This window comes from Trichechus manatus, unplaced genomic scaffold (genome assembly GCF_000243295.1).
Source record: "Trichechus manatus latirostris isolate Lorelei unplaced genomic scaffold, TriManLat1.0 scaffold00150, whole genome shotgun sequence".
Taxonomy (NCBI): domain Eukaryota; kingdom Metazoa; phylum Chordata; class Mammalia; order Sirenia; family Trichechidae; genus Trichechus; species Trichechus manatus.
This window is the reverse complement of record NW_004444086.1, coordinates 4756652-4768562: the sequence shown is the minus strand read 5'-3', so window position 1 is coordinate 4768562 and position 11911 is coordinate 4756652. Positions and strand designations below refer to the sequence as shown.

General features: G+C 40.3%; 1 protein-coding gene across 1 annotated transcript in view; it reads left to right on the top strand.

Annotated features, from left to right (window-relative positions):
- Positions 1-669: 669 nt before the first annotated feature.
- The window catches only part of LOC111822279 (cytokine-dependent hematopoietic cell linker-like), a 56379-nt gene continuing 45137 nt past the window's right edge, over positions 670-11911 (top strand). The window contains exons 1-2 of the mRNA XM_023740233.1: positions 670-782; positions 5209-5249. Of these exons, the coding sequence (XP_023596001.1) occupies positions 715-782; positions 5209-5249 (109 nt within the window). The 5' untranslated portion in view covers positions 670-714. The remainder of the gene's footprint in view (positions 783-5208; positions 5250-11911) is intronic.

The following is an 11911-nucleotide window of genomic DNA, read 5'->3' as shown; positions in this document are numbered from 1 at the left end:
GAATGAATGAATGAAAGTGAATGAAGCTAAAAAAATCTTTTACATGAACTGGTCCAGAATAACACCTAAAATACCTTCCAATATAATATGCTATATTTCTGAAAAGTTCACTGATGAGTTCCAGATTATAAGTACTCAGAACAGTTTTTATAGCCTCAGGAAAAGCCATTTCCAAGACCAGGAGAGCTGCAGAATACAAAGGTTACACTTTCCACTGATCACTGAAGGCCCCTACCAATAATCAGAGATTAACCCGTTGCTGTTGAGTTGGTTCCGACTCATAGCGACCCTGTAGGACAGAATAGGACTGCCTCATAGTTTCCAAGGAGTGCCTGGTGGATTTCAACTGCTGACCTTTTTGTTAGCAGCCGTAGTTCTTAACCATGATGCCACTAAGGTTTCCAAAATCAGAGATTACTTGGATGAAATTATACAGTAAAACTGGCAAAAGCCGGAATCTGTGTCAGGTTGAAACCTGTGGAAGAAAGAAAATTCAAATATTTTCCACTAAATAGAGAGCAATAGAAAAGTGGTGACTGCACCCTGTCAAAGGTGGAAACTTGCAAGACCCGGAACAGCAAGGCAGTCCTGTGGAGTTCCTGCTCTCACAGTTTTCACTGTAGTAGTTCCATTGGGCCTCTAATTGTCCTCAATCTTTTCCTTTTGCAAGCTGACCAAATTTTGTCACTCTTTTATGCAGTGCCTCATCATCACATGAAGCCTGAATTGTCTCACCTGCCACAAAACCAAAATATTCAAGACATTCCTCTTGGCGTTACCAGGTAAGAAGCTAGGAAGCCCTTGCTGAGTCCCAAGTTTGGCGGTCAGACCATGTATTGTCTCAGAAGATGACTCATCAAGGCGTCCTTAGAAAACAGAGAAATCCTCAGCCTTTGATTATGAAGCCTGGAATTAGGCCCAAAGCAGTCCCGTGAATCACGCTATTGAAGCTGACAGCATTGTCCTTCCTGCACTTTATAATTGAGTGATTGAGTGTTAGAAAAGTTTGGGGGATTTTAAGACTTGAATGTACTCCAAGGATTAGCTGGAATGGTTGCTCATCAATCTGGTAAGAAAAGTTGGCTGTTTCTGACTATTTTCAGTTGATTACCATGCTGAAGCTTACAATGGCTTTTGTATAACACTTTGCAGATGGCCGGGAGTTGAAAGTTGCATTATCTGACTAAATATTTGCTTGATCAGGTCATCATAACAACTGTCATCTCAACTAAAACTTGAGGAAGTGAAGACTCAGGCTGGTTACTCTTTGACCAAGGCCACTGTAAATTAATGGAGCCTTCCTTAAAATAAAATCCCATCCATTGCAATCCAGTTGATTCTGACTCATTATAACCCTATAGGACAGAGTAGAGTTGCCCCACAGGGTTTCCAAGCCTGTAAGTCTTTACAGAAGCCGACTGCTACATCTTTCTCCCACGGTGAGGCAGGTGGGTTCAAACCGCCAACCTTTTGGTTCATAGCTGAGCACTGTAAACATCATGACACCAGGGCTCCTTAAAATAAATTCCAAGACATCCAAAATTAGCACAAGTCCTTCATGATCCCAGAGTTCTGGCCAGTTGCTCTGGTCTTTGTGTCACTGTCTTCTCACGCTCTGCACTCCAGCCTCATCAGATGTTTCTGCTACCTTGACGTGCATATTGTCACTGAATGCAGGGCATTTGCACATGCTGTTCCTCTGCCTATAACATGTCTTCTCATATTCACCTCCTCTACCCACTCCCGACTCCTATTCATTCATCAAATCCCAGCTTAAAAACACATAAATGCAGGAGATAGTTTTGATCCATATCCCTTCCCCAGAATGAATAAATGAGGCTCAGAAAGGCTGAGCCCTTTATCACTGAAGTCAAGTCTGACTCCAAAGCTCAAGCACTTCTCATTAGCTCATCCTGCCTATAATGACTTGAAATACAGCACATAGATCCTTACTCACTCTAGTGCCTGCCTGTAGCTAGCATTGTTGTTGTTAGTTGCCACTGAAATGACTCTGAGTCATAGCAGCCCCATGTACAACAGAACTGAATGCTGCCCAGTTCTGCACCATCTTCACAATCATTGGTATGCTTGAGTCTGTTGTGGTTGCTGTGTATTTTGAGTGCTTCCAACCTAGAGGGCTCATCTTATAGCACTGTATCGAACAATAGTCTGTTGTGATCCTAAAGGTTTTAATTGGCTAATTTTTGGTAGTAGATCTGCAGGCCTCTCTTCCCAGTCTGTCTTACTCAGGAAGCTCTGCTGAAACCTGTCAACCATGGGTGACCGTGCAGGTATTTGAAATATGGCTATCATAGCTTCTAGCATCATAGCAACATGGAAGCCACCACTGCAGGACAAACTGACAGACGGGTGGTAGCTAGCTAGGATGCTACCTTTCGTCTGTACATTAATATTTACTGTGAGTGTACCATCTTTGTCTCAGAATAGAGTAGTGATTAGAAGGGGCACAATGGAGTCAGCCTGTCTGGCTTCATCATCAGTAAACTGTCTGACCTTGGGCAACCACTCTCTTCTTACACTGGAAAAACATAGAGCAGAACCAGGCCCATCCTAAGTGCTCAGTAAATGTCAGCTCTCATCGTTACTGCCCTGGGCATCAGAGTCAGGATCACCATTCCCCACTCCTTTCCCCTTCCTAACTGACTTGCCTTATCCTATTTTGCACCTTCAGTAATTTCATTCTCACTCTTTGACCTGTGGGTATTAGAACTATGGCTTTAAAATTCTTCTTCGGCTGTGTTATGGATTGTGTCTTCCAAAAATATGGGTAGTAAATCCTAACCTCTATACCTGTGATTATAATCCCGTTTGGGAATGGGTTGTCTTTATTATGTTAATGAGGCAGAATGAGTGTAGGGTGTATTTTGAGTCAATCTCTTCTGAGATATAAAAGAGATTAAACAACAAGCTAGGAAGCAGAGATGGCGTAGAAAGATACCATGCCACATGAAGATCGCCAAGGAGCCAAGGAGGAGAAGCTGAAGAGACAAGGCCCTTCCCCCAGAGCTGACAGAGAGAGAAAGCCTTCCCCTAGAGCTTTCGCCCTGAATTCAGACTTCTAGCTTCCTAAACTGTGAGAAAATAAATTTCTGTCTGTTAAAGCTACCCATTTGTGGTATTTCTGTTATAGCAGCACTAGATAACTAAGACAGTTCCCTTCTTGGCCTTTTCCCCTAACTGAGTCCTAAATGCTGGTATTCCTCAGGGCCTGTCTGAGGTCCTCTTCTCTATCACTGAAGGCGTGTCCAATCTCATGCATCCCCATAGTGTCAAATGCCAAGCATATGTTGATAATTCCCAAATTTCTATTTTCTGCCCAAACCACCTCTTTGGGCTCCAAACCCATATTCTAATCTCCCAGTGGACAGGTCTCCCTCGGATAGGTCAAAGTCATCTCAAACTCATCATGTTGAAAATTTAACTCTTCATTTCTACTCTCATTCTCAGCACTATCCAACACTATCCTCCTGCAAACTTTCTCACCTCACTAAATGCTAAGTTGTCTTTTGCCTCTTCAGTCTTCCCATACAATCCATTTCCAAAATTCTGCTTCCTAAACATGTCTTGAATCTATCTATTTCTCCCCATTTGCTCAGCCCCCAAAATAGAGCAGCCACCATCAACTCTTGCCTGGACTAATGCGATATAACCATATTCAATATCCATCCATGTTGAACTACTCGTTGGTCTCTTGCAGAATAGGCCATGCTTCCTTCCCTCAAAGGAGCCCTGGTGGCACAGTGGTTAAAAAGCTCAGCAACTAACTGAAAGTTCAGCAATTCAAACCCACCAGCTACTCTTATGGGTCGGTTCTACTCTGTCCTATAGGGTCACTGTGAGTCGGAATCAACTTGACAGCAATGGGTTTCCTTGCCTCAGAGGTCCCTGGGTGGCACAAATGGTTTGTGCTTGACTACTAACTTAAAGGTTGGCAGTTCAAACCCACCAGTGGTGTCTCAGAAGAAAGGCCTGGCAATCTGCTTTCTTAAAAATTACAGCTAAGAAAACCCTAGGGAGCACAGTTCTATTCTGTAACACATGGGGTTGCCCTAAGTCAGAACTGACTCAACAGCAACTGGTTACTGGTTGGTTGAGATGGTTGAGACCTAGAATGTCCTCAGAGGATATTCCTATTCTATCAACATTTTCTAAAACTCCTGAGAAATTAGGGCAGCAACATTTTGCTACTCATGTTTTCTCTCCCCAAACATTTAATGATTGTACACAGGCTCCTAGTAAAGGAATCCTATTTTTAACAGTCAAAGGCTTGGTGTCAGTGGAAATCTGACCAGTGAAGACAGCTCAGTGTGGTACTGCATAATCTCCTAGCAATTTTGTCTACAAAGCAAGCTGCTGGGCCCCAGGCTTCCATGTAGATAACAAAAACCAGATAAACACTCTATTGATTTCATTGGTGCTAGAAAAAGGTTAGGTTTCATTTAATTAACCCAGAGGCCTTAGTCAATCGTACAATCCTTGGTATCAAGGATGTTCCGTGTAATTAGAGTTAACTGTAGTAGCACCTGGGGCTTATTATGGCAATGCTGACCACAACAAAAAATGAACCAGAAAATTCGAGCTCAGTGTTGATCCTGGTGAAGCCATTGATGAACAGTCTCAGTAGTGTTCAGTTTTGTGTTTGTTTAGAAATGCACGTTGGTTTTTTCATTACTCCATATTTTTTATAATCCCCCTTTTTGATAAGTTTCCTTGTAATAAGCCACAGATTTCTTACCTAGTTCACATTTCAAGGAGAAATAAAATAATTTCTGTACTCTTTTTCCTTGCTATGGTTGACTCGTCCTCAACTGGTAGATAGTGCCTATAGAATATGAGCTACAACCAATCATATATGATTTTCTTTGGTTACTGTAGCTGCAAGGCCAGTCTAACTTCATGGCTTCCAAAAGGAAAGAATCATAATACGTGCTTATTGAAATGACAAGGGGACCTTATATGGGTTCATCAAATTTTTCCCTATCTAATGCATGCCAGTCTTAAGAAAACGAGGGAAAGAATGAGCCTCTTACTGCCTTACAAAACAGATGATACTTCTAGCATATCCAGCAAAACATAACGCGCTTTATAGAAATAACTTCAGGCCATTATCATTGACCTTGACTCTGAATAGAGTTCTACCCACAAGGGAAAATACTAACATTCTTTCCATTCTAACATGATCTTTAGCTCTTCATTCACGGGGAGCAACCACAGCATGCAAAGCAAAGGTAAGAGCACTTAAGGATTAAAAACCAAACAGGTAAGTCACCATACTACAATACTCCCACACTGTGACTTAACTTTTGTGAACCTCAAAGTTTCTGAGCTGACATGTATAAATGTAATTAGTTCATTTTCGTTGGCAATTAGTATTCCATTGTGTAAATATAATACAATTTTTATCCATAATTAAATATAATCACTTAGGTAGCTTCCATTTTTTACTCTTATGAATAATGCTGCAATGAGTATTACTGTCTGTATGTTCCCATGTGTATACTATGATAATTTCTCTGGCGTATATCTAAGAGTGAAATTGCTGAGGCTTAGGATATGCATCTCTTCAATTGTACCGGGTGTATTTTCCAAAGTAGACATATCAGTTAGTCTCACCAGCAATTTATGAGTCACCCTTGTTCTTAAGTCTCTCCAATAGTTGTTCTTGACAATCTTTTAATTTTTGCCAATCCATTGGGTATAAAATAGATTTATCTTAAGAAAAATCTAGCTAATAGAGAAAATAAATTCAACTCCTCATGCTAATTGATTGTAAAGATAAAATCAAAAGGATGCCTTTTGTGGAGATATCTATAACATCATATACATGGCGTTTGTGTTATGATGTATTGGTAGCGGTGGTGGGCTTTGATACTATTCCCATTATTTTGTCCAAACTAGATCTGTCATGTTCATTTGTCTTCCTTTATTTACTTTATATGCCATGGAGATTCTGGGTTTGGGTCTAGCCCTGTAGTCTCTGTTGAGAGAGAGGGCTTGGGCTGGAGGATGAAGATCCCACAGGGAATAGTAAGAAAGATGAGGGCTCTACTACCCTTGGTCCCAATTTCTGCCTCTCTCCCTACAACGGGGTGCCATGAGCAAGTTAATTCTTGGAGCTTTGCCCCACCACCCATAAAATTCAAATAATAATACTAACTCACACGATTGTTTGGGGGATTAATGATATAGTACATATATATCTTATGCACACTCCAAGGAGCAATGGTAGTTCAGTGGTAGAATTCTCATTTTCCATGCAGAAGACAATATGTCTTACATACATCTATTACCTGTCTGTCATTGGAGGCTTGCATGTTGCTATAATGCTAAACAGGTTTCAGCAGAGCTTCCCGACTAAGACAGACTAGGAAGAAATTCTTGGTGGTCTATTTCCGAAAAATCAGCCAGTGAAAACCCTATGGATCACAACAGTCCAATCCCGCTGTGCATGGGGTCACCATGAGTTGGGGTCTGACTCAACAGCAGCACACAACACACACACACAGTCCCCTGTTTGACACATAGTCATCAGCTGATACATTTTAATACCCTTCCTTCTTTTCTACATCCCCTTCCTTCTCCAGAGACTTCCTACCCCAGTCACCTCATTAGGCCTAAGAGTGACCTTCCTGGTCTCCATCATGTCCCATTTTTCTTCTGTCGGGTGCCATCTGGGCCTTATGTTGGAAAACCAATCTGATAAACTCATTCCCACTAATGTACATGTGGTTAATAAGAGTTTCTCATGAGAAGACTCCTCTTTAAAAATAAGGCAGCCAAAGGGGGTTGTGATTAATCCAGTGGACTCAATCCTTAAGAATCAAATGTCTGAAACAGCCATCCTAGAGACTAGACTAGTGTTTGAGGATGAAAGCAGCTGAAGTATCCAGCTGGAATGTCTAGAAAGGGCATTACTTACGGGGGTTCTGAGGATGTATCACAGGGATGGAGAAGCAGAAAAGAAGCTTAGAAAAGAATTTGGAACCTAAACTTGAAAGACAAAATCATGCACAAATAAAAAAATAAAGAGCAATTCAAGACTGGAACAGAAGTGTTAGTGAGGTTGGTGGCCTTAACAGACACGAGTCGGATCAAGAAGTCTAGGATTGCGAGTGGACAGTTTGTGCTCGGATCTTTTATTTATTTTATTTTATTTTTATTGTACCTTAGATGAAGGTTTACAGAGCAAACTAGTTTCTCATTGAACAATTAATACAAATATTGTTTTGTGACATCAGTTGCCAACCCCACTACATGTCAACACTCTCCCCTTCTCGACCTTGGGTTCCCCATTACCAGCTTTCCTGTCCCCTCCTGCCTTCTCGTCCTTGCCCCTGGGCTGGTGGGCCCATTTAGCCTCATTTTGTTTTATGGGCCTGTCTAATCTTTGACTAAAGGGTAAACCTCAGGAGTGACTTTATGACTGAGCTACAAGGATGTTGGGGGCCATACTCTCAGGGCTTCTCCAGTCTCTGTCAGACCAGTAAGTTTGATTTTTTTTTTTTTTTCCTGAGTTAGAATTTTGTTTTACATTTTTCTCCAGCTCTGTCCAGGACCTTCTATTGTAATCCCTGCCAGAGCAGTTGGTGGTGGTAGCCGGGCACCACCTAGCCGTGCTGGACTATGTCTGGTGGAGGCTGTGATAGCTGTGGTCCTTTAGTCCTTTGGACTAATCTTTCCCTTGTGCCTTTGGTTTTCTTCATTCTCCCTTGCTCCAGAAGAGGTGAGAACAGTGGAGTATCTTAGATGGCTGTTGACAAGTTTTTAAGACCCCAGATGTGACTCATCAAAGTAGAATGTAGAACATTTTCTTTGTAAACTATGTTATGCCAATTGAGCTAGATGTTCCCTGGGACCATGGTCCTCACAGCCTTCAGCCCAGTAATTCGGTTCCTCAGGGAGTTTGTGTGCTGGGATCTTTTAGATTGTCCTCTACTCATTGCAGAGGAACTTGGTTGCTTCAAGAAACAGCCCTAGGATGGACAGGGAGATGTTTTGTCTGAAGGCTACCTCCAGGGCCTCCAAAATACCATCAGTTTATCTTTCAGTCAACAAATGTCCACCAAGCACATAGCATATACCCAAAATTCAGTTGTTCCCTATGAATACAGAATAAAGACAGTCTCCACCCCTCTACCAATCAGTTCTTAAACTCATGTGATGCTCCTCCATCAACTTACTGAGCAGATATTCATTCTTAGATAAATATTCATCTCTGAATCACCAGTTCTTGGTCCAAATTACCAGTACCAGAACCAGTTGCCATAGACTCAACTCTGACTCATGGAGATGCCATGTGTGCAGAGTAGAACTGTGCTGCATAGGGTTTGCAATGGCTAGTTTTTTGGAAGTAGATCACCAGACCTTTCTTCTGAGGCACCTCTGGGTGGACTTGAACCACCAACTTTTCAGTTAGCAGCCAAGAACATTAACCATTTACACCACCCAGGGACTCCTGGGACAAATTAGTTGCACAGAAAACAATATACTATTGCTATACTTACAGAGTTATCAGTCTAGTGAGGCCCTGTAAAGCTAATTGGTTTTAACTTGAATGCCCTAGGTGGTTTTGTTGTTGTTGTTGTTGTTGTTTTGTGCCTTAACTGAAAGTTTACAATTCAAGTTAGTCTCTCGTACAAAAATTTATACATACATTGGTTTGTGACCCTACTTGCTCTCCCTATACTGTGACAGCACACTCTTCCTTTCCATCCCAGATTTCCCATGTCCATTCAACCAGCTCCTGACCCTCTCTGCCTTCTCATCTCGCCTCTGGAAAGGAGGTGCCCATTTAGTCTCATGTATCTACTTGAGCTAAGAAGCATACTCTTCACAAGTATCATTTTTATGCCCCATAGTCCAGTCTAATCTTTATCTGAAGAGTTGGCCTCAGGAATTGTTTTAGTTTTGGACTAACAGAGAGCCTGGGGGCCACATTTTCCAGGGTCCCTCCAGTCTCAATCAAACCATTAAGTCTGGTTTATGTGGCCCTTTCTGTCTCTTGGAATGCTCTACATGTTTGAGGCAGTACTTTTGCAAATGAGGAAAGCATTTTGGAAAAGTTATAGTTCACTTGCTGCTTGATGAACAGACTTGGATCAATTCTCTGATAAACGAATTCATGCTGAGTTCTTAGGAACCTCAGGACCAAAAAATATTTTGATATGTTGGAAAAAGGTCCAAAAATGTTTGGTTATTCTCTAAAATAGTAACAACATTACTCTCAAAGCTTGGGTTGATGGACGACTATATTTTTATTTGTTTTTAGTTTCTGTTCACTAATGCATTATTTTTCTATCTGAATTTTATATTCTTTAAAAAGTATGGATCTTTTTATTCTAAAAATTATTTTTTTAGATTGTATGTATTGGTAAATTAAAATTTTCTAATGAACATTGTTGGAATACCTCCTTAAAAATAAAATGTTTTATTATAAATTACAAAAGAAAGGCCTAGAGCTGTGTTTTTCTAATAATATTAACAGCTAGCATTTACTGAGTGATTAGTATGAGCCAGGCGCTGTGCTAAGTACTTTATATACATAAAAAGTTTTAAATAGTAATTATTATTCATATCAGTATGATTCTACAAAAGCAGTTGCCATTGAGTCAACTCCAACTCATGGTGACTCTGTGTGTGTCAGAGTAGACTGTGCTCCATAGGGTTTTCAGTGGATGATTTTTCAGAAGTAGATAGCCAGGCCTTTCTTCCGAGGAGCATTTGGGCAGACTCAAACTTCCAACCTTTTGGTTAGTAGCTGAGTGCATTAACCATTCCCACCGTGATTCAACAACCCATACCTTTTTTATTAGGCTACACTGCCTCAAATGTTATTTATCACCTATGCAGTGTTCTTCTCAATGTTCTCCAACTTATCTCATGTCAATCTTTAATTTATTTGACCCCACCGTTCTCCAAGTAGAAGAGTCCTATTTCCTGGGCTTATAAAGCTCAAAGACAATGTCGTATATGGGAAAAAAAATTTTTTTTCCAAAGATAAGCTGCTTCCCTTATTTTAGAACAAGATCAATTAAATACTTGTAGTGGACTGTATGCTCAAAATTCCATTCATTCATTCAACAAAGATCCAACCAGGCCTTTGGGGGGAAATTGCAGGTTAAGTTCATTTTGTTCATTTATTTGTTTTGTTTTATTTAACTCATTCTCAGAACAGACTACAAATGCACAGCTGTTGTCCAATGTTCTTTTTCAAGTAGGATATTTTAAATATTCAGGCAAATCACTCAGACTTGAAAAAAATAAGTCAGTTGCCACAATATCATGAAAAATTCATAATCACTGAATACTATTATGTATGCTACCCAAACTAAGTGATAGGAAATGCTGAAAATGGTTCTTTTCTTCTTTCAGCTATGTTCTTATTGTTTTAATCTGTGTTGAAAAGATGATTTGTGGCCATTTAAATAATAAGCCTCTGTGTGTTATTTCACTATAATTTAAAATAAAGTTTCTAAAGTCAATTATGTATATGTAATATATATATATATATATATATATATATATATCAGTGTAGTTCTGTCAGCTTTCTCTTGGTTAGGATTTACCTAGCGTTCCACCACTCATCTGTCAGTTTGCCGTACTGTGACAGTTTGTGTGTTGCTTCGATGCTGGAAGCTCTGCCACCAGTATTTCAAATACCAGCAGGATCACTCATGGTGGACAGGATTCAGCAGAGCTTACAGACTGGGAAGATGGACCTGGCAATCTACTTCTTAAAAAATTGGCCAGTGATAACCTTATGAATAGTAGGGGAACATTGTCTGATATACTGCCAGAAGATAAGCCCCTCAGGTTGGAAGGCACTTAAAATACAACTGGCGACGAGCTGCCTCCTCAAAGTAGAGTCGACCTTAATGACATGGATGGAGTAAAGCTTTCAGGACCTTCATTTGCTGATGTGACACGACTCAAAATGAGAAGAAATAGCTACAGACATCCATCAATGATCGGAATGTGGAATGTATGAAGTATGAATCAAGGAAAATTGGAAGTTGTCAAAAATGAAATGGAACACTTGAAGATCAATATCCTAGGCATTAGTGAAATAAAATGGACTGGTATTGGCCATTTTGAATTGGGCAACCATATGGTCTACTATGCCATAAATGACAAATTGAAGCACAGCTTCACATTCATTGTCACAAAGAACAATTCAAGATCCATCCAGAAGTACAACACTGTTAATGACAGGATAATATCCATACACCTACAAGGAAGACCAGTTAATATGACTATTATGCAATTTATGCACCAACCACTAATGTCAAAGATGAAGAAATTGAAGACTTTTATGAACCTCTGTGGTCTGAAATTGATCAAACATGCAATCAAGATGCATTGATAATTACTGGTGATTGTAATGAGAAAGTTGGAAACAAAGAAGAATCACTAGTTGGAAAATGCAGCCTTGGTGATAGAAATGATGTGGGAGATCACATTGTAGAATTTTGCAAGATCAACTATGTGTTTATTGGAAATACCTTTTTTTTCAACATCATAAACGGCAAGTATACACGTGGACCTCACCAAATGAAATACACAGGAATCGAATTGACTACATCTGTGGAAAGAGATCATGGAAAAGCTCAATATCATCAATCAGAACAAGGCCAGAGGCCAACTGCAAAACAGACCATCAATTACTCGCGGAAGTTCAAGTTGAAGTTGAAGAAAATTAGAACAAGTCCATGAGAGGCAAAGTACGACCTTGAGTATATCCCACCTGAATTTAGAGACCATCTCAAGAATAGATTTGACACATTAAACACTAATGACCGAAGACCGGTGAGTTGTGGACTGCCAGAAGAATAAAGAAATCTGACTCGGGAGTAGAACAGCCAGAAAGCTCCTTAGAAGCAAGGATGGCAAG